General features: G+C 32.2%; 1 protein-coding gene across 1 annotated transcript in view; it reads right to left on the minus strand.

The window, feature by feature from the left end:
* LOC130897478 (kin of IRRE-like protein 2) overlaps window positions 1-22,435 on the minus strand; it is a 557,819-nt gene that overhangs the window by 75,002 nt on the left and 460,382 nt on the right. Inside the window, exon 7 of the mRNA XM_057806357.1 lies at window positions 210-497. Coding sequence (XP_057662340.1) covers window positions 210-497 — 288 coding nt within the window. The remainder of the gene's footprint in view (window positions 1-209; window positions 498-22,435) is intronic.

A 22,435-nucleotide genomic window follows, 5' to 3' on the forward strand; every position in this document is an offset into this window, starting at 1 on the left:
GCGAGAGGATAGAAGCCAACCATCCACACTCTCGCACCCGTGCTCTCTGTAGCCTACTGAACAATCTGGGTTAGGTTTTAAACATCAGGTAATACATCAGGGGAAAAATAAAGCATACAAATAATTTTTCTTTGCAATAAATAATCTTGCTTCATAAGAGTAAACAAATGAAAATCGTTGATATAGGCAAATGATGAGCTTTTCCTTACCATGAACTTGAAGAATGATAGGCTCACTTATTTCTGTTCTTTCTTCTCCTTTAATTATGTTAGTAACTTTGCATCGATATTCACCTTGGAAATCATAAGTTACATTACTTATGTAGAGTTTGGCATCTCTACCTCTTTCTATAACACTTTCCGAAGGAGTTGGTCTCTTTTGAATCCATTGGTAAGTCGGGGGAGGATTCCCTTCGCCTAAACATTCGAAGCTTGCCGAAGAAAAGAGAGTGGCTGTTTTAACACGTTCTCTCCCTATACTTATAATTTTTGGAGGATCTGAAACAGAAAAATGATATATGAAGATGCAACCATCTCTTTTTATTGCAGCCTTTTCATAGTTCAACTAATTTTAAGATATTCACTTCTAAGAACTATTTTGTATTTTTAGTTTGTTGGGACTGAGGATTTTGTAGGGAAATGGAATGAAATAAAATTTGCTAACGAAAAGTAGGAAGATATAGTATACAGAAGGTTCAATGAAGGACATACGGTAACAAAAATTTTATTCAATTGTAAACGGCAAACATCAAGTTTGATAGATCAGGTTTATTCATCATAATTTAGCTGATGTTTTTGTTTGAAGAAATTGTTGAATCTTTCAGAAGGTTCCCTTGTTTATTGTAAGCATTTCAACGTCTAAATATCGCTCGTATATACAGGGTGTTTCAAAACGTTCGCATGCTAGTTATATCACTGTATTAAGCGAAAAAATCGATTAAAAATCACCAAACAATCACATGTCTATAACGCATAGATTAATCGCAAATTATCAATAAGGTTTAGCCAATCAAAGCTTGTGGAACGTTTAAATTCCTCCCTATCGAGCGGTGGAGAGAGCTAAAAAAGTATTTAGCTGCTGCCGCATTTTTGAACTTTGCGTTATAGACATGTGATTGTTTGGTGATTTTTAATCGATTTATATCACTTAATGCAGTGATATAACTAGCATGCGAACGTTTCAAGCAACATATTTACTAAAATAGTTTAGATTAAAATTCATTGACTCTTTAAATCCGTTTGCCCAATTCGCTTTTCCAATTTTAGAAAGATCATTGCACACCTATCCACGTAGGAACACGTAGCACGATCTTTACCTACCTACTCCATTTTCAGAATTCAGTTGAGGGCTCAATACTTTACAATGGCAAATAAATGCACAATCATTTGCCAATTGAAAACAAATATGTAACATCTTTTCCAGCATTTCGCAATAATTTGAAGGTATATTTACTGGAAAGTGTTTTTTACTCTGTAAACAACTTACCGTCTAGTTAATTCTCACATGTACATTTTCAAAGTTGATTTTGTGAATAATAAGTACAACGCTGTTATACAGGGTCTTTTTAAACAGTCGCTTCTTGGGCGAGTCCCGATTTTTGTTTCCGTTGTCGTAGATTTTTTAAAAATGTTCGTTTAAATGTGAAGATGTTTCTTGAATATTTATAGGTATTCGAAAAATTTGATTGTGGCTACTTTATAACAAATATTAGCATGTCTACAGAATACTGAACAAACTGTTTACACTACCACTACACCACACAATTACACTGTCGGACGCGCGTTTCGATAACCAAGTTATCGTCTCCAGAGACCGAAGTTTACCTTCGAAACGGTTAGGTTAGGTTAGAAGTGTTCGTGTAAACCATGTGTTCAGTATGAATATCACCAACGGTTCCATAAATTCCAACTTAATTCCTAGGGAAAACGTCTATTTATTGGGATTCACTTCGAGCTTGAATTTTTCACAGTAGGATTTTGGAATCTCAAGGTTTTTTTGCAGCTTTATTGGATACTTTGCACATGAGGCGAACAAAAGTATATGAATATTTAATTTTTTATCCAAAGCGTCTCTTTCGGCTCCGTGATTTTGAAAGTGGGTTTCTAAGTCTAAGGGTAAATTTGTTAATAACATCTTCCAAATGTCTACAATGTAACATTTCCATTTCTGACAGTTACGTTAATAAAAAGAAAACCATCGATGAAATCTGTACACGGTATATAACATTCAATAAGTTGATGTAATTTTTTATAAATAAATGAAAAGGAAAAATTTCATATAATTTTTGAACATATTGCGCTTTATCTACATCGTGAAACATTCTGCTCGTACGTGAAACACGAAATTTTCTATTTACACTAGCACATGTTACTTGCCATCCCTGCAGTACATAAACTCTGCACTTTAGATGATATTAGTTGCCATACATTTTTAGATGTGAGCCCCTGGAGATGTTTTAAATTTCAAATGGTTTATAGTAAGTATGAAATATATCGATTCATTTCAGTTTTTGTTACAAATATACTGCAAGTATTATGAAAATTTTTGGAAAGAATTTGAATAATACAAACTAATTGACTCAGAGGAATAAAACATATAAGATTGATACAATAAATTGATAACAGAAATATTGAAAACCTGTTTATATTTGATTCTATTTTATGGTTCGTAGCTTCAAGAGATTCTAGAACTTTGATATATTCTCAATAGTCTGTGAGTATTTGCTTGATTAACGGTCTTAGATTTGGATAATCTTCATGTATAATAACCTTCTCCCAAAGTTATAATGAAAAACAAGGAAAAATTACTCTGGAGATATCAAATTAGTGAATTCGAGGTATTATGATCAGTCGTTTAAGATGACCAATTTCATATCTGCAGTGTTTTATTGGTTTTGTGTTAAACTTAACTCAAAAATTGTTAGCATGTTAGTTTCTACTTAAACCAGTAGTGATCTGCGAACAATCGTATTCAATTTAGAACATCAATTTAATCGTCACCAAAGTCACTAAATGCAAGGTTGATTAATGAAAAATCAATAATGAGGTGCAGATTTTTATTTCTTTTTGTAACATTTATAAAAAATTCTACCTTAAAAAAAGTACAGTAGAATCACCCTGTATTACCATATTTTGTTTCTGCCACGGTTCTAGTGACATTTTTTCAAATTCCACTCAAATTTGATATACATTTATTCAATTATTCCTAATTTTCATATGACGAGAAAAATTTCTGTTATTGGATAAATTTGGAGGAAAAAAAATGAGTGGTAATAAAATATTATTTGTTACGTGGAACAGCGGAGGAAACAAGGAAACCGTTATTTCATTTTCTCCTGAAAATGCTTCTGTCCACGGAATTATTATTCAAGTGATTCTACAATCTTAAGAGTTACCTATGATGACAAACTCTAAGAAAGTCATTTACTGTAACTATCCCAGCAATTATTGGTAAAATACGTATGCAATATTTCAAATGAAACATTACTATGAAGATGCTATCTGCAAGGTGGGTGCCGCGTTTACCTAATGCTGATCACAAGCTCGCTCGAATTGAACATTTGGGATCACTAAGCTGTAATTATACAGGATGTCCCACGATGACTTAAAACTATCTGTATATGGCAAAATACTCATTAAAATCATCAATTATCATGAACTTGTGTGTGAAAATATGTTGAAAATAACTTTTTCATTGAAAAGCGACTAGCAACATTGGATCTCACTCGAGTGTATCTGATCACAAAAAGTAACATTTATGAATGCATCCTTATCCACATTATGAGTTGAATAACATCGTATTCATATCAATTTTATTCTTATTTTGAATAAACTAAGTTGGAATTTCTGGAACCGTTAATGATATTCCATACAGAACAGACCAACACTTACAATTATACTGACACTGACACTGTTTAGTTTACCTTCAGTCTCTGAAGATGATAACTTGGTTATCGAAACGAGCGTCAGTGTGTTCAGTATTTATTTTGACAATATTATAAAATCTAGTACCTGATAAGTCTGCTTTTCTTAAGTGACAATTGACACACTATAAAACCATAATCATTTGGAATATGATAACTAATTTTTTGATAATTTATTAGTATAGAGGAGAGTGATAACAAATTTGAAAACATATTTTAATATCCACTGTTTCGAGTGCCGCTAATAATTAAAATCAATGAATTCAAAATAAGTCATCAGACAACGATGTTTTCTCATGGTTCGGAATTTACAAAAAAACTTCCAGCCTTGTAAATCAACTCTAATTGAAATTGCAAAATAGCTAAAGCTGAATCTCGGCACGGGATGTATGCAGAGGTCCCAGTTTGAAAACTCACTGCATAAAAGATGTACGTACACCTTTATGAACTATTTGGTCCAGTACAGAATGTTCAGATTTGCTCTTGATATGTGCCATATTCAGATAATATAATAAATATTGATTACCTTTAGCGTATTCAAAAATAAGATGCATAACTGTAGAAATGATAGAACTATAAAAAGTTTTATATCAGACAAAAATCAATATCAAATCAATTCTTTTCTTTTGCGACATTTAAAGGTGTAGAAGAAACTGTCGTCTATCTAATAAAAATATATACTAACTCTGAAAGTTGAATAATCGTTGATGCTGTATAATATTTTAGATGAAGTAATATTCTGCAATCAGATATCCTTGGATGAGCTTATTTGTCACTTTAGCTTGAACACTTCGACTTTTCTATGAGTTTAAAGTTGCTGGTTACTCATCGATGACATAGTCTGCAGTTTCTCCATATTCCCATGCATCGGGCAGGAGTCACACCACTAGACGTTGACTCTTGGACAAAATATGAAATATATAACGACCGATCTACCCCATCCAACCCGGAGAAACAAACAGTAACAATAATCCAAACATATGGCAAGATAAATAGGACAAATCAGACACTGGACGCAAAACATACGCGATCTTTAAAATAATTAGAAAATCACCACCGATATTGTTGGAAGTTGCTTCAACAAGACGTTTTAATCAAAGAGACACTGAAGGCAAATGCGACAACTTTAACGAGATTGAAGACCTAAATTATTTAATTAATAAGAGACAAACCGCTAGACAAATGTTGACAGAAAGACTTGGACAAAAAAAACATGACATAGCCCCCAACAATTATCGATATAACTAACAAATAAAAATATTTTTCTCAGAAGAGAAACAGGGTTTTATTTTCCCGATTTTTGGGATGCTTCAATGGGTGCCGTTGACAGTTGTTTCTAAAGCTATTGGATGGAAATGCCTAAAAGTAGTTGGGTCGGATCCGGATTTGCCTACAGCTGTATGTAGACCTTTCATGTCCTCCTTGCACCATTTTCTATAGTCGAAAAATTTCTATGTTTACATACTTACCGATGAAAGAATCGAAATATTGTTTTGCGGCTAACATTAGCTTCACTGTTAATGGTAAGTACTGCTGTAAAACCTCTTTTTATACCTCTTATACCTCCTTCTATCATATTTCTCCTTTTTCGTTAACTTAGCTCAAGTTTCGTATCTTATTCCCATATCAAGTCCAATGTAAAGAGTATGAACTGGTCTATTTGTAGTAGAATATTCTTTTACAGAATTCGCTCAGTTTTTACATACAGGCCTGCACTTTTAAAACGTTCCAACGTAAAGCTATTAACGTAAGTAGAGAGATGAATGTAGATTTGTTGGATACACATAAAGATCACAGCAATCCAATTACTTGTTATTGCGCTTCTGGGAATTCTTCTTGTTTCCATTTTTTTTGTGTATAACGTCGAATTTGAGAGTATTGCGAAATTACAATAAATCAATTCAGCTTTTATTTGAAGAGGATTTAAAATGGGAAATTATGAATTATTCAATAGTAACTAACTATAGTTGTTTGAAACAATTAGGGATTTGAACAGAATTCCACCAAATCTATATACACGATTATGGGATTACAGGTATATAGTGTTATTGAAATGGAATTCTTAATTTGATTCGATAGTTCCAAGAACTGAATCAATAGTACCATTATCTCTGAAAATAAATATATTATACACGACTGGAAATTTCTGCAAAATTTGTAGTTTTTACATTGATATATCATGATTGTCCACACACAAATTTCAATAGGAAGGTATGAACAACAAATACTTTCCATTGAGCAAAATGATATTGTTAACTAATCAACGAATTATGTTGTAAGTTCTAAGTACATTAACACCGTTAATTCTAGATCTAGAAGTTTTTTGTGAAGCTGAAAACCCGTATATGTACCTTCCCTCTCGAAAGACCCATTCAGTGGTTGTTGTTTAGTTTCAGGTTTTTTCGCATAGATCCATGAATCGCTGCCTGTCACAATCTTGAAGCATTGCTATTGAACTTTTTCAGCTTTTCCTTGCACCAATCAACACTAGGTTTTTTTTTAACTATTTTCAAATTATGTGGAGTCCAACGTGAAAAAATCTTGACATCCAAATGTTTATGCAATATTTGATGTATGCGTGAAGAGCTAATGCCCAAAAATGAGACATGACGATGTTTTTTATGGCACAGCAGCCAATTTTTGGTGACCTTCACGAAATTTAGTCTGTAGCGAAGTGCTCGGGATGGTGCTTCATCACCAAAAGTCGAAGCGAGCTCTTCGGCACTCTGCTAATGGTTTAATCCACGTCGAAAGTTTGTCCAAAATGAATATTTCAAGTAAACAACTTAAATAGCATTCCTATGACATGACAGCTCGAAAAAATTACATTTTTCATGTTTGTAATTAAATTGTGCAGAAAAATTGAGTGTATAATGAATGAAAAATTTTCTTGTCCGAGAGGAAACGATTCTGTGAATCGGCGTATCTCAAATGGTTCTAGAATGTTCCGGAAGGCGCGTAAGTCCCTCAGTATTGTGAAGAAAGGATCTCTCAATCCAGGTGAATTATTTTCCGTTTTCTGTTACATTTCCTTCAGATTCTGTGTCAATTTTTTCATTATTTCAACTTCTCCATAACATTACAACTTGAAAAACATATTATCACTAAATATTTTCAGCTTTAGGTTTCCTTATGGAGTACATGCAGTGGACTACTTTACAATCCAAGTAGAGTAATAAAGTTCAAGTTAAATTTTGATGACGAATTTGTGGAACTGTCAAAAAAACGTGCCATTGCCAAATTCACGTTATTCCATCGAATGATAAGCCCATTAGCATTAGACTCGAAAAATATAATCATTCCCGGCTGTGGAAGGCTGTTATACCAGCATTCTTTTTATGGTGATCTTCCCCATAAGTAGAGCTCATAGTTTTTTACTCCAATGTATACCAATTGGGCTCCCAAGCCATTATTTATTATTTTTACTATTATTATTTTTTTTTAATTGTTTCAACTAACTTACAATAGTCGAGTGAAATAAGGAAAGAAAGAAAACAATGTGATCTAATAATTTTTCAAGTTTTTGTACATTTTCTAGTCGATCAAAATTCTTCAAAATCTAGACATTGTGAATCAGAATATTTTGTATCATTAAAAATTATTTTGACAAAATTATAAATTTATATTTGTATAAAGTTGTTTTCTTGAAACTTGTTCCATGATAAATTGGAATTTGCAATTTTTCAATTAATTAATCTAAAATATAAAATTTTCGTGTCACGGTGTTTGTAATTGAGCTCCTCCGAAACGGCTTGACCGATTCTCATGAAAATTTGTGTGCTTATCGGGTAGATCTAGGAATCAAACAAAATCTATTTTTCATCTCCCTAAATGTTAAGGATAGTCCACTCCTGATGTTTTATTTTTTAGATAAAATTTTTCATTTTCATTTTTTTATCATACAGCATTAAAAAATACATACAACCCTAAATTTTGAACCCTCTACGATCAACCCTTATTTTTCCATCGTGATTTTTTCATTTTATCCATAGATCTACAATAGGATTGCGATATTGCAATGGAATAAAATAATTATAGTAAGATAAATTCTTGTTTATAATTTTAATTTCCTTTTTGTATCGATCGTAGCAATGACTGTTATACGTATAATTTTGATTTTTCTGTGCGACTCTCATGATAATTTCACTCTAATCGTAAATTTATCATTGAGTTACAGTGTAATAATTATTTATTAATAACTGGAAAGACAGTATTTACTCTCATGTGAATAAACACGTGTTGTGAACTCCCGCTAACAGCCATTATCGTACCTGTACATATTGTATTTAACATTTCTTGAAAATAATTTCAAATCAAGATAGAGAAGAGAAGAGACCAAGAAGAGAAACGCGTAGATTCATAGTAAAGGGACGTAGAGAAGTTGACCAAGAATATCAACAAGTTCTTTGATCATTTACATCAGATTTATTTCTTCGACTACCAATCGAGTATGAGCCTCATGTAGAATATTAGGCTCTAGGCTCATTCCAAAGTTGTTATTGGACTTTTATATGTGGCATATTCTTGCCCAATTAATAGTAAAAATATAAATAAATATTTTTAATGTCTAGACAGCTAAGAAGAATTTTAATTTGAAATATATTTGTTACTTTAATGAAGAATACTTTATTAACCTGAATAAAGCATACTTCCATTGTCTATAAAACGCTTTCGATTATAAGTACATCCCTATACACTTATATTAAGTTAGTTATTTTTATTGAACTAGAAAAATATTTCGTAGATATAATTCATATGGCAGAACAACGTAGTAATAATATTCATATGAATAATAATTATTGAAATACATCAAATGTACCCTATTAATTAGTAACAAAATAAGTGTGCCAAACTAAAAGTAAGTCATTTATGGTTGAATTGGAAGCAAAAATACATTTTCAAACCTCGCTATTGACTTTTGCGGCGTTTTTTCCTTTACTTGGAAAGAAAAAGATAAAATTGTTAGCTCCACATGTTTTAGTCTTGTCAAAAAGCGTATTTTCATAATAATTTTCCTCATTCTACTTTCCATAGATTTTCAATTTGGTCAATTAAATACCAAGAAAGTTTATAGAAATAAAACCTGTTCTCTCTCATCAAAAAAATAAAAGATATTGAATTTTTCAAGGGTTTCTAGGTAATGTATATTAGAATTTTTGTGTGCTTGAAATCATTTTCAAAGTTAATTAATGAAGGACTCTGCTAGTTCCTGATGTATACGAGAGGTATTAAGAAAACCGTAAACTTGTGGATATTACGGATTAATTTAGAAAGAATTTTAATAAAATAGTGAATTTTCAATCTACGTCAACCTTTTAATAATGATATTAAAACAAAGTTGCCTCTAAAATATTCCTTAATATAACGTGGTATGTCCTGAGTTAAAAAATAATGATTTTATAGAAGGGAAATTGGTTGGAATATTTCATATTAAAATAGAGGTAAGACATTTTCACGGAAATTCAAATAATGTATAATTGAGAGAGACATTAAATAGTTTCAGCTCTTAATAAAAATTTATAAGGATATTGAGGATTTCTCCCTATAATGAGAAAAATTGCTTCCACAAGGTCATTTGGATTCAAGAAGTGAGCAAACACCGAAAACGAGTAAAATAGACGATAGTAAAATTACATCACTTCTTGAATGTCTGCAGAGTCTTTAAACATATCTGACTCAAAAGATTAAGTTTTAAAATGAGAAAATCCTTATTTTCCAGACCTCACACGAGGATACAACACAATTATTCCAATTTAATTCTAGACAGAGTCTAGAATAGCACAAAGTGCAATTCTCATCGGGTGCTCTAGAGTATCCTAGGAGCACCTAACTGACGATGATAACACGAAGAGTTAGGAGACTATTGACCAAATTCACGATTGGAGTACAACCTAGAAGATCACCAACGCAAAGGAGATCCAGGTATTATTCTTGTTAGATGTGAGGAAGATACTAGAAGACAAGGTAGGTAAAGAACCGCCTGGAACGCCAAGGCAAAAAATTGGGAGTCATTCCGAACCAAGTAACAACATTCAAGGATATCCGTCTTGGGCTAGAATAAGATTGTTGATTATAGTACCAGGTTATTTGAAGAGTTGAGAACCCACTATAACCTCAAGCTAGTGTAGCTCGTTTATTATACCAGAAAAGACTTTACCGGTAATTCTAAGATGAGAAAACTGACTAGGAATGAAACAAGAACAATAAGAAAGGCTGGAGGATTACGGGGGTTTCTAATCTTAGAAAATTTTCATGATTTTAAGAGAGAACAACGATTTTTTACGGCTCTAATTTGATTTGATTTAAGTGCTCGAAAATAATATATATACACGCAACTATAGTTTATGTAGAGCGGTCTCAAATATTTGAATGAAAACTGAAGGAATACTTTCCCAAATTATGAATAATAATTTGGTGAATGTTGTGGTTAGGTCACTTCATAACTATTTCAGCGATGTTGGATTTTTTTCAAATAACTTTGTATTTGCTTGGTTCCTAGAAAGTAAAATGTTTGATGCCGCATTGCAGTCTGTTAATTACTGAAATTACTTTTTGTCATCCTTCACCAAACTTTAATAAATACTTCAGGTATGCTTTCCTACGAATTCAATTACATTTTCTGGATTCCAGCGCGTTTATTCGATTCCAATCTGTAGTTTAAAATAGCAGGTAATTTAATTGACGGTTATTCGTTTCATCCTGTCGACAAAGACATATTCCACATTCCACTAAATTGTTGGGGATGTCAAAAGTTCTTTTTGATATAACGATTTTTTCCAATAAACCAGAAAAGGAACGTTGCCTAATTTCAATACAAATTATATTCAAACTAGACCATTCATCGTTTCACCCTCGTTAAAGGAAGTAATTGAAAAGAAAGTCCTTCCATCATATTTTTCGGATCATAGGAATGTTTGTTGAACAATTTGAACTTAGTTCCAATTTTACTATGAAGTAAAAATATTTTGGAATGAGATTATTACCGTTGTCGTAAGAACAATAGATGAAATTTCGTGTGATTCTTATTTATTAATAACGAGAAATGTTGGAAAAATATACTGTTTAGTTTACTTGCTATCCCAAAAATTTTGACAGGACGATATGACCGAAAAAGAGCAAGAAATCTCGACAGTTCAGGATAAAAAATAAAAAGACTTTGTGGTAGAATTACAACTTATAAATTTTGTCCCAGTCTGCCAATCTGGACCGTTGTTGGAATGGTTATTGGAAGCGTTGAATTGATATTTTCTGCGCAATCTCTTGCTATGCACGGTTCTGGTAACAGTACTTGGAGTATAAAGTAGACCGTCCAGGAAACGGTTCACAAACAATTCCTTAGTCGGTTGGAGCATCTAGATTACGCAGAATTGTCATCATACCAAGGTCTATCTGTGTGATGAATGAGAATGAGATTTCTTGAGTCGTTTGATTAGATTAGATCAGATAGTGCATTGAGGCTGTAAGTCAACCATCTATTATTTGGTCCAGACTGTTTATCAGTCAGGTAGCAAAGTGAATAACTGCCTGGGGCGCACTTCTTCTGATTTCATAAATTGCGACTGACTGGTAGTAACAGTAAGAGTAGCAGTAACTCTCCTTATCTCCCGTTTGCTTTATTAAAGGATCATTTGGGTCCAGTTAGTAGAATTTTCAGATTTTGAGGTTCAATCCATATTTCTAATCCCCCTCCATTTTTCCCTTTTGTTGTGATCACCACTTTATGTGAAACCTTTAGAGATTTGTAGTCCTACAAAGGATATTTTCCTGCTTGTCTGTTACTTGCTTCCAGTGAGCACAAAGAATGCTTCCATCCTTATACTAACTTCAACTCAATATTGGAGTGAAGTGCTTGGATTGCTGCTCTTTTTTTTGAATGACCTACATACCCGCCTGGAAAATAGAAGATTCTGACTTATTTTCCCATCAACCCAATAGATGAAGCCACCCACCATTTGTGGGTTATGTGGATGAGTGTCTCCAACACAATTTGGGTGCCGCTGTCTTCTAAAAGAAGAACCAAGCAAGCATTGCCTGCGTTTTTTTTTAGAAGAGAAGACTGATTACCCCGAATACAATTTTTGGTCCCCATGTTTTCCTCAAATTAGTTGAAGAAACTCAAATAAATCGTTATAAATAAATAAATTTTATATAAATGATATTAAAAAATAGACATTGCTAGTATATGTAGATGTACAGTTAATCAAGTTGAACATTTTCGTGTCAACTTGAGATAAATATGACGAATTTCAAGATTTCTCGTGAGAATGATATAGATGACGGCTGTGACTGTCGTACATTCACAGTTAAACTAACTTATTCACTTCACAAACATCTGGCTTCATAATTAGTTGAATTAAAGTTTCTAGAAATACTTGTGTGATGTGCGCTGTTTGAACTGTTACAGTATTTTGCAGGCTTCATCAAGAATAATTTTAGGAAAAAATAATGAAAATGTTTATGATACATCTAATCTAAAGTAATTTTCATTTCAAGTACTGAACACTCTATTTGTTTCAACGTATTTAGTCACAGTGGGTGGCCAAAAATGTGAAAAGATATATTTCCGTCCTTTTCTAACGCATAAGGACTTCTCAAAATTCATGGATTTGTCTAGAAACTTCTAAAATGGGTTCAACTATTTTAATCGATTCAGAATTTTCTAGAAACTTCTAGGAAGTTCCAAAATAAATGCAATTTATTATGATCGACTAGGTATGTTCGAGAATTTTGGATAAACTTCTATAATAATCTGGAGAAATATAGAAATTTCTAGAATTATCTAGAAAGTTCCAAAATGAATGAAGTTTATCATGATCCATTCAGAATGTTTCAGAACGTTGTATTAACAGAAATTTCCCAAATGATCTGGAAAGTTCCAAAATGAGTGCAATTTAATATGATCGATAAGGAATAGTTCGAGAATATTCAATAAACTTCTAGAATAATTCAGAGAAATCTAGAAATTTCTAATATCATTTAGAAAGTTCCAAAATGAGTGAAGTTTATGATCTTCTATTTAAAATGTTCGGGAACGTTCTAGAAATTTCCCAAATGATCTGGAAAGTTCCAAAATTATCTCAATTCATTATCATCGATTAGGAATAGTTCGAGAATGTTTAATAAACTTCTAGAATAAACTAGAGAAATCTAGAAATTTCTAGAATCATCTAGAAAGTTACAAAATGAGTGATGTTGATCATGATCTATTTGGAATGTTCTAGAACGTACTATAAATTTTCCGAATAATCTGGAAAGTGAGTGAAATTTATCATGATCCACTCAGAATGTTTCAGAACGTTTTAGGAATTTCCCGAACGATCTGGATAGTTCGAGAATGTTCAGTAAATTAGAATAATCTGGAGAAATCTAGAAATTTCTAGTATGATCTAGAAAGTTTCAAAATTAATGAAGTTTATGATCATCTATTTAAAATGTTCTGGAACGTTCTAGAAATCTCTCGAATGATCTGGAAAGCTCCAAAATCATCTCAATTCATTATCATCGATTAGGAATAGTTCGAGAATGTTTAATAAACTTCTAGAATAAACTAGAGAAATCTAGAAATTTCTAGAATTATCTAGAAAGTTCCAAAATGAGTGAAGTTGCTCATGATCTAATTAAAATGTTCCAGACCGTTCTAGGAATTTCCCGAATGATCTGGAAAGTTCTAAAATCAGTGCAATTTATTATAAGCGATTTGAAATGTTCTAGAAATTTTTTGATTGATCTGTGATTGATTGATCTGGTGAAGAATTTGGTTGGAAGACTTTTTCTAGGTGGTATAGGCATAAGTATAAGTGAGAATTTTGAAAATTTAGCTACTATTTCAATCTCTGGAACATTTACATTGCAGTCTATCAATATTCAGTATAGAAGGCTTGAAGAAGTCGGAATTCCTATGAATATTATTTTTTCTTCATTACTCGCTTACAGCTGATTCGATATCAAGATTTTTTTTTCTGCCTATGTAGATACCTTGGATTATTAAACATACATGAACTCCGAAATGATGATCTGAAAATGATATTTTCTGATATTTAGTCGTGAACAATGTGTTTGAGTTATTCTCTTAATCAACTAATTATTTTTTTGAATAAACATTAACGTAGAAATTTGGGGTCCAGCATTTTTACAAATGTTTTACAAGAGGCGTTAATTAAAGGTTCCTGCAATCTTATATGTTGTGGTGAAGGTTTCCACATTCTAAGGCAAACTTTAAGGATTAGAAACCAAGAATTTGTTTCTTGATTACATTCACTAATTTGGAGTGGACCTTTCCACCGTTTACTTAGGACAGACCCAAGGGCTAATAGCGCCTCACGGCTGATTTTTAACCTTCGTGTCTTGTTTATTTTACTACCTACTGAATCCGCTATTTTTATAAAGATTAGTTTCTATTGTCACTGGGTCGCTGGTTTTTCTCTCACTTGTGATTCGATTAAATGATTTTGTCAATAAACACGTGTAATGGAATACGATAATTCCGTTTTTTTAAGAAACAAGTTTTGAAAAAATATGTTTCCATATGAGATACACGAATTATATCACCCATTCTCTAGAACACGTACAGCAGAAGCTGACGACACTATTAAATTTAAAATAAATAATTCACATTACGTATAAATCCTAATGACATGTCAACGCAGTCAGATAGTTAGTTGTCACATGATTGCCGTCAATGATTTCCCAAAAAGGTCCAATCGTCGAATATTAAACCCCAAGGTTTAATGATATGATTTTGTTTTAGAAAGGTTATAGATTCTTTAAAATGTTGAACATTTTCTTGGCGGAAAATGATAAGAAGTTATTGATTATCTTGTTTTATCTAACGGAATTTCGCATTAAATGATTTACATAATGCTTCCTAACAAACAGTGGATCCCGTTTTTTATCACATCACCTTTCCCATTATCGCCATCATAGATTTCCGTACAAAATCAGGATTCCTCACTGAAATTTTGCAATTATATTGCGGGCGTTACTAAATTCTCAACATCAACTGAGTAGACGGAAACATTGATGGTCTGTGAGGCGGCATCCGGTTAAAATTGTATAAAAATTATATCAATGTGCACATACCAGCTACGGCTGGTTCTGTAACCAATCGCAGTCCGTTAAGTTTCTCTTTCAATGTACCAAATGAATAATAATTGCATCGGAACTATGATAAATTTTGCGGTAACTAAGCCGTTCATGAAATACTTGATCAATACTACCTACGCTGAAGGTAAATTCTTTAGAATATCACGTACAGTAATGCGTCGGTGGTTTCCCAAAATGAGTTTTTCTACAGCGCTAACATTCTCATTTGTAACACTTGTTCAGAAGTCTTGGATAGGCACTAATGATGTCTTGCTTAACAGATAATGATACATCCTTAAGTAGGACTCGAGGTCAAGCGATCCCAGGTGTTCTGTACGCTTTCTAATAATACAGTTTAATATCCAGTGCAGTACAGTATTTCTTGCAGAAGCACATCATCGGTTTTAGTCAAAACTACACCTATAATATTTCTGTCATCACTACGTCCTCTGTCAACCTAGTGCCTATAGGTACAGGATTTAGTATTTTTTCAGCCTGTAAATTGTAAATTTTTCTCAGCACTTTGACGATTAACTTGTACTTTATATTTTTTTGAACGTAATGGACACAAAACTTCGAAATCCTTCATCGGATGATTCTTCAGCAACAGCGCAAATAGCGTGGATTGCACATCCACATTCTCTTTATGTTTGAGCCCCGCATACCCATTGATATCTCAAATATTCATATTTCCGATTGCTATTTAGACAATGTACAGATTTCCTAGGAAATTTGTCTAATATAATTCATTTTACATATTTTATTTTAAGCACCATATCTTCTTTGAGTAGTAAGTTCAAAATATAAGTTAATTGTAGTTGTATAATGTGAACGATTTATAAAAACTCTCTTTTTCGTGTATTAGATTCCAACAATTTTTGAATCTTTACAATTGAATTTGTTTTTTTTTGATATGTCATGGTTGGTTGATGCAGTTTTAATTTTGTATCGTATTGATGACCTTTTAGTCTATTTTCTGAATACTGAGATGTTTTCCCTATATAGATTTCACAATTAGTACAATGCACTTGATATATAATATTACTTCTTTTGTTTTTTGGTGTTTTACATTTTAGATTAGAGAAATATTTAGATATTGTATTATATCCTTCATTACTTATACTAATATCATATTTATTGAAATAATGAGATAGTCCTTGTACATATAGTGAGGAGAAATATTTCATGTTCTGATGTTTTGATTCTATTTCGATTTTTAATTGATTGTAGTATTTCTTCATTCTTTTTTAGAAACGTATTATTTTTTAGAATATGTTATTTATCATTTTTTCTGGATAATATTTCACTTTTAATGCAAACATTAAACGATTTCCGCGGTTTATAGAAAGTATGTCAAAGGCGCCACGTACCCTTGCCAAATTTTAGAATTCCAATACATCTAAACAGAACCGGCTCCAGGGTGGTGACGCATTCGTAACATAAATATGAAATATAGAAGATTTCTAATTCAGAGAAAAGATTTAGAGCAGATATGAGAATTATATTAGAAGAAGTTCAAGAGTAAATTAGAGAGACAGTTGGTATAGCCAGTAACTAGAATAGCGAGGAACCAGTGAAGCAAATTGATCTTTGCAGCTAGATTATGTAGAATATACTATTTGGCATTTCGAAACGTGACAGCATCTTGACAAGGAAAATTTTATTTATCTCCAATAGATCTTAGATGAGTCTCCCAATCTTCTGTTGGTATACGGTACATGGATGAATATTGAGTTAGTCTGAATAGGATTAAAGTCAGCAATGGATCTATTTTATACAACTTAATCATTTTAACTTTTTCCATCAATTTAATGGCTCTATTTATGTCAGAGAAAATAAATGAATCCATTTAGAAATATTTTGAGCTTCAATATAAATTGTTGTTTGTTTTGGCATTCATTCAATGTAAATTTTACTACTACTATTAATAAGAGATGTCAATATTTTTTGATTTTAGCTCATTTTCATTTGTTTTCTCAAGGAACTGTATCTATAAGATAAGATAATTATTCCATCTTATATGGTATGTTTCCATTAAAAATAGAGTATTTTCAAGAAAAATTCAACAAATGTGGTTTAATTAGCAACACAAGATAACGATGGACAATACATCACAATCTGTATCTGTATCTGACGAGACCGGTTCATTCTAGTACCATAAAATGATGAGGGTCGAATAATTAGAGTCCGAATACGTGTACACTACCCTCAATTGGTAATATTGAAATTTAGTAAATTGAATCAATTAAGCGAGAGAGAGTGTCGATGATAACGAAGGGATTGTACTGGAGTAGAAGGATGCAGGATTAGCATTCCGGGACTTATCGCTCTCCAATCAAGTTGATTGTGTCGTTTTAGGCCAGGTTTCGCCTAAGTACGCGAGTAATTGGAGAATTAGAACTGATAATTGAATAAGGTGACAGAAAATTGTGTTGTGTGGAGTAACATTCTCTTTGTTCTAAGTGATTGTTAAACTTGGAAAAAGATATAATTGAGAAATAAAATTAGTATTCATTGCAATAAGCAATATGGAAATAATTTGGAAATTTAACAGATTTTGGGTCATTCAAATTTCAAATATTTATTAAATGTACTATTAGATCTCAATCTATCTCCAAAAACATATTTCATTCACTAAAAGTACTGCTTGTGATTAAATACGATTTGCATGAAAATTCTTGATGGCATAAAATCTTCAAGACACGATTCTAGTTTTTACTTTACATTAGGATCGAATATCCTAAGGAAAGAGAGAGCGCACGTCAAATTAATTTTCGTGTTTCCAAATCTATATACTGCACTCAGGATTATTGGTCAACTTTGTCACAAAGTCGATCAACAAATTAATCGTTAGTGAGTAAGAAATATGAGATTGAAATTTAAGTCAGTGACTTAATTGAGGATTTTGCTCTTGCAAAAGCACGAAAACTTCAATTAGGTAGATAAATGTTATAATTTAATGTTCATTGGTGTTATCAACTTCAAAATTTCAAATTTCTAGATTTTATTTAGCAGTAAGCATTTTTAGATTCTCTTGTGCGTGTAGAAATTTTATAAATCTCAACCTAACCTAACCTAATTTAATCTAGCCTAATATCAAACAAACTTAAGGTAACTTTAACCTAACCCAATATTAACCCAACATAACTTAATATCAACCTAGCTCACCTATTTTAAACCTAGCCTAAACTAATCTTAAGCAAACTAACCTAATCTTCATCTAACATAAGCAAATTTCAAACTAACCTAACCAAATCTTGACTTAATCTAACCTAATCTTGTCCTATGCTAACCTAATCATTAACTGACCTAACCAAATCTTCATCTAACCTAAGCAAATATCAAGCTAACCTAACCAAATCTTAACCGAACTCAACCAGAGCTAACCTAATCTGGATTTCACCTTATTCAATTTTGACCTAACGTAACCTAATCTTGACCTAACCTAGCCTTGACCTGAGGTTAGGTTAGATTACATTTGGTTAGTTGAGATTGGGGTGAGTTAAATTTGCATTGCGTCATATAGGTTAAGATTAGGGTAGATTAGGATATGATTAGGTTAGGTTGGGGTAGGTTAAGATTAGGTTGGGTTAGTTTGAGATCACATTTGGTGAGTTAAGATTGGATTAGGTTAGGTTAAGATCACGATAGGTTAGATTAGTTGAAATTCTAGCTACTGAGAAGAATCTAAGAATTCTAGCTGCTAAAGAATATCTAAAAATTCTAATAGATTAGAGATAGATATAAAATTTCTGAACGCTAAGAAAAATCTAGAAATTATAACCGACAATTTTTCAAAATAATAATAAAATTCATTTTATCACTGTAAGTACGGTGAATCTTTTTGGTAATTATCTTCTTAAACTTAAACTCAAATGTTCCAAATCACTGATTGATTTTGAACTCTGTAAGTTATTTTTATTTGTTTTATTCATAGTTAGACAAGAGGTCTAAGTTATAGAGAAGATGGTTGCTTCTAAACAAATTTATGAACTTCACTTTTGAAAATAGTCAACAAATTACAAGTTGTTTTCTACTCAAAAAGTTTGTGGTGATTTCAAGTACTGTTTGTACATATTCCATGTTTGTAGTTATTAGGACGCTTGGGTACTAGACATGCCTGTGCTCAAATAGAACAAGAAACTGTTAACCCTCAATGTTTTATTTTAAATTGACGACTTATATTGTATTAAAATATTCTTCCAGTTTTAAAGAATAATTGTTGAGCTTTGGAGTACGTGAATTTATTATTAATGTTAATCATTTATCAAAAATCAACCTTTTTTTGAAAAAGATGATTCTCAATAAACATCTAATGGCATTTTAAGAGAGAATTTGGAATGTATACAAGATTGAATGAAATAGTTATATCATATGAAATGCGAAAACAAAAAAATCTCCTATGAAAAACTTTTTATTTATACACATTTCTGTTTTTCATACAAAATACACCTCATCCATTATTTCACTTGTTTGTTATTCTCATTTTAATAACTATTTACGACTATGGAAATTGTTGTTTATTCTGATGATTTATCATCCAGTGCGCATACCGTTATGCAAATGAGATGTGGGATTTATCTCATACACGTTTTGTTGCATATGAAGGGTTAATTTTTAAACAAGGTTAACTCCGATAAATCTATTTTTCCACCCAAAGATCCTTCTATCAGTTATTAGTTATATTCAGAGAAAAAATTATTTACTTGTAAAGAGCAGGCGAAGTTACAGTAGCCTTATCAATGTTTGAGCAGGATCCACGAGGTACCAAGATCAAAGTTGTTCAATGTAATAGAGGAGGATTTGAGTAGAATGGGATCAAGCGGTGAACAGGAACGCAAGGAGAATAATTACCGAGAGAGAAGAATGAAGAAACACCTCACAAAAAGGATCTAGTAAACATCAGCGCGCTCAATCCCTATATGTATAACCCTTCAAAGGTTATTTGAGGGATATATTTATATTATAAACCCCCTACAATTCCATCTGACATAGATATAAATCCATAATTTTTTATAATACTCTGGAAATCATAGAAATACTTCTTTTTGTATTTGTTGTCTCGCAGAACCGTAAGTGGTGCACTTTTCCAATTTTATTACACAAAAAGAAAAAGTGAATTACGAGGCAATGTATCCTCCAAAATAGAGACTAGTTCTATACGGGTTAGGATGTTGAAAAGTTCGTTTGATATATATTGCTGTTTATTGCCTGAAAACTCGTACGTTGAATAGCACAGAGAAAAAGATGCATCCGAGGGTTTGGTTTATAATCTATTAAAGTACATCGACGTATTCAAAATAAAGTTTCAGTTTGTTTTCTTCGTTACTTTTAATCATTTTTATTGATGACGTCTTTGTTTGTTACTTGAAAAAGGAAATGATGTTTGGCGTACAATAAGTATTCATTTTTCATTTATATGATTTATTTTTTCTTGAAAGAATGAAAGATAAAATGTTAAAGAAATTTGGTTTAAGCGTCTTTCTTATATTAAACTGTATTTTGTGTTATGTATTATGTTCCACACAAAAAAATGTTATTTACTCGTGAATAGTTTAAAAAGAATGAAATCATTCATTGATTAATGAAAAAATATTGTTTTAGAAAAACATCTAAGTCTCCTATTATCTTTATAAACATTGAAATCCACATATAACATTCTTCTATCCATTAATGCTCACTTCTGATAATTTTATTCTGTCCCTAGTGGAATGAATTAATCCTTCTAGATAAGTCTTATCATCATCTTTTTCCCCAATCCTCCTTTTCCCTGTATATTTCCTTTTATCAATCTAGAAGCAAATGGCACCTCTAGCTCCGAATCACATGTCCTAGTTAAGCTATTTACCTGTTTTGTTTCTTGTCTCTGTAAATTTTCAACCACTTATATTTTATTAGAACAAGGAATTCTGAAGGAATTTTCATCAATCTCTTGGGGTTTAAATCGGTTTACCTAAATAAAAATTGATTTTGAGGGGCGAAAATTGGGGTTTTACCAACAGACAAAGCTAAGCTCAACTATGTTGGGATTTCGACGAAGTCTTAACTTCTACACGCCGAGATTCGCTAGCTATCAAAGAACTCTTTCTTAGCACGTTTTTTAGTTATTTTCACATTGTATTGGAGTTCTTAGAAAGAAAAATATCCGAATATAATGAAATTTTAATGAATTTCTAATATAATTATTATGTCCAGCACATTCTCTTTCTAGTCTCCTCAGATTTACTGCGTTAGGTTTTCTTGCCGTCCACAGAACTCAAAATTCTTCGGTAGATCATCATCTCAAATGCCTCCAATCTGTTCATGGTGTTAATTTTCAGTATCCAACCTCCCATAGCATACATAGCATTTTGTGAATCCTATTTTGATGTTGAGGTCAAATTTAGAGTTCGTAAACACGTTTTTGAATTCCTTGAATAACCTCCTTGCCTTTTCTATCCGGCAGTCGATTTTTACGTCTGGTATTCACATAATTAAGTTTGCAGATACTTAAACTTTGTTACCCGTTCAATCACTTCACTATTGTATGATAATTTTACATTCTGGAACTTATCTAAATCTAACCTTTCTTCAACCTGCCCAGTTCTTTCGCCTTCTTCCCATTCTTAGAAATTCTGCATAGAAATCCTTCGACCTAAGCTGAATCTGGTGTCGGTTGCGAAGTCACTACAAACCACGAACTCAATTCTTTCCGATTACCTTCGACGTGTAATGTTTACTATACAGTACCCTTCAGGCTTTCAAATTCATCTCTCCTACCCATGAACATAACTGTCTTTCATCCATACAGTCAATTAAAACCATATTCACCGACCAAGCAAAACATTAACGACATCTACCAAACCCTCATTGATATAATAGTCTCTCTCATCTGGCTTTAAGAAATCCTTCTGAAGTCCCACTTCAGCCAATGATCAGAAGACTACAAAAAAGTACTACAGCATTACATAATATCCACTCATCTACTTCTCACATGTCCCTAAACTTTTTGAGTAGGAGACAATTAGAAGACTTCACCTCAATCACACAAAACTTAATCACGGCTATCCTGTCTCCCAAACTTGTCACGTTCTTGTGTCTGTTGAGCACATCCTCACATACTCTACTCCATACCAGCAGTTTGATATGAAAACCATCTTCAAGGAGACACACTGAACTACTGCCCAACAGAAATGAAGAAAATCCTAGGTAGTTTCTTAAAGCCACCAAGCTGTATGAGAAAATATAATTCTTTTATCTATTACAATAGATTTTGTCGCAGTCCTTTATTCAACTTGTGTCTAATCATATGATTATTTTTGTGTGTCAATGCCCAGCGCTGTTGAGGCACTTAAACTGAAATAAAAAATTCAGTACAAGCATAATTTTAAAAACTTTGTTACTGAAATAGAAGCAGTGGTAGGGTTTGGAAGCTGTACATCAAATTAAAAG

The sequence above is a fragment of the Diorhabda carinulata genome, chromosome 8 (genome assembly GCF_026250575.1).
Source record: "Diorhabda carinulata isolate Delta chromosome 8, icDioCari1.1, whole genome shotgun sequence".
Classification (NCBI taxonomy): domain Eukaryota; kingdom Metazoa; phylum Arthropoda; class Insecta; order Coleoptera; family Chrysomelidae; genus Diorhabda; species Diorhabda carinulata.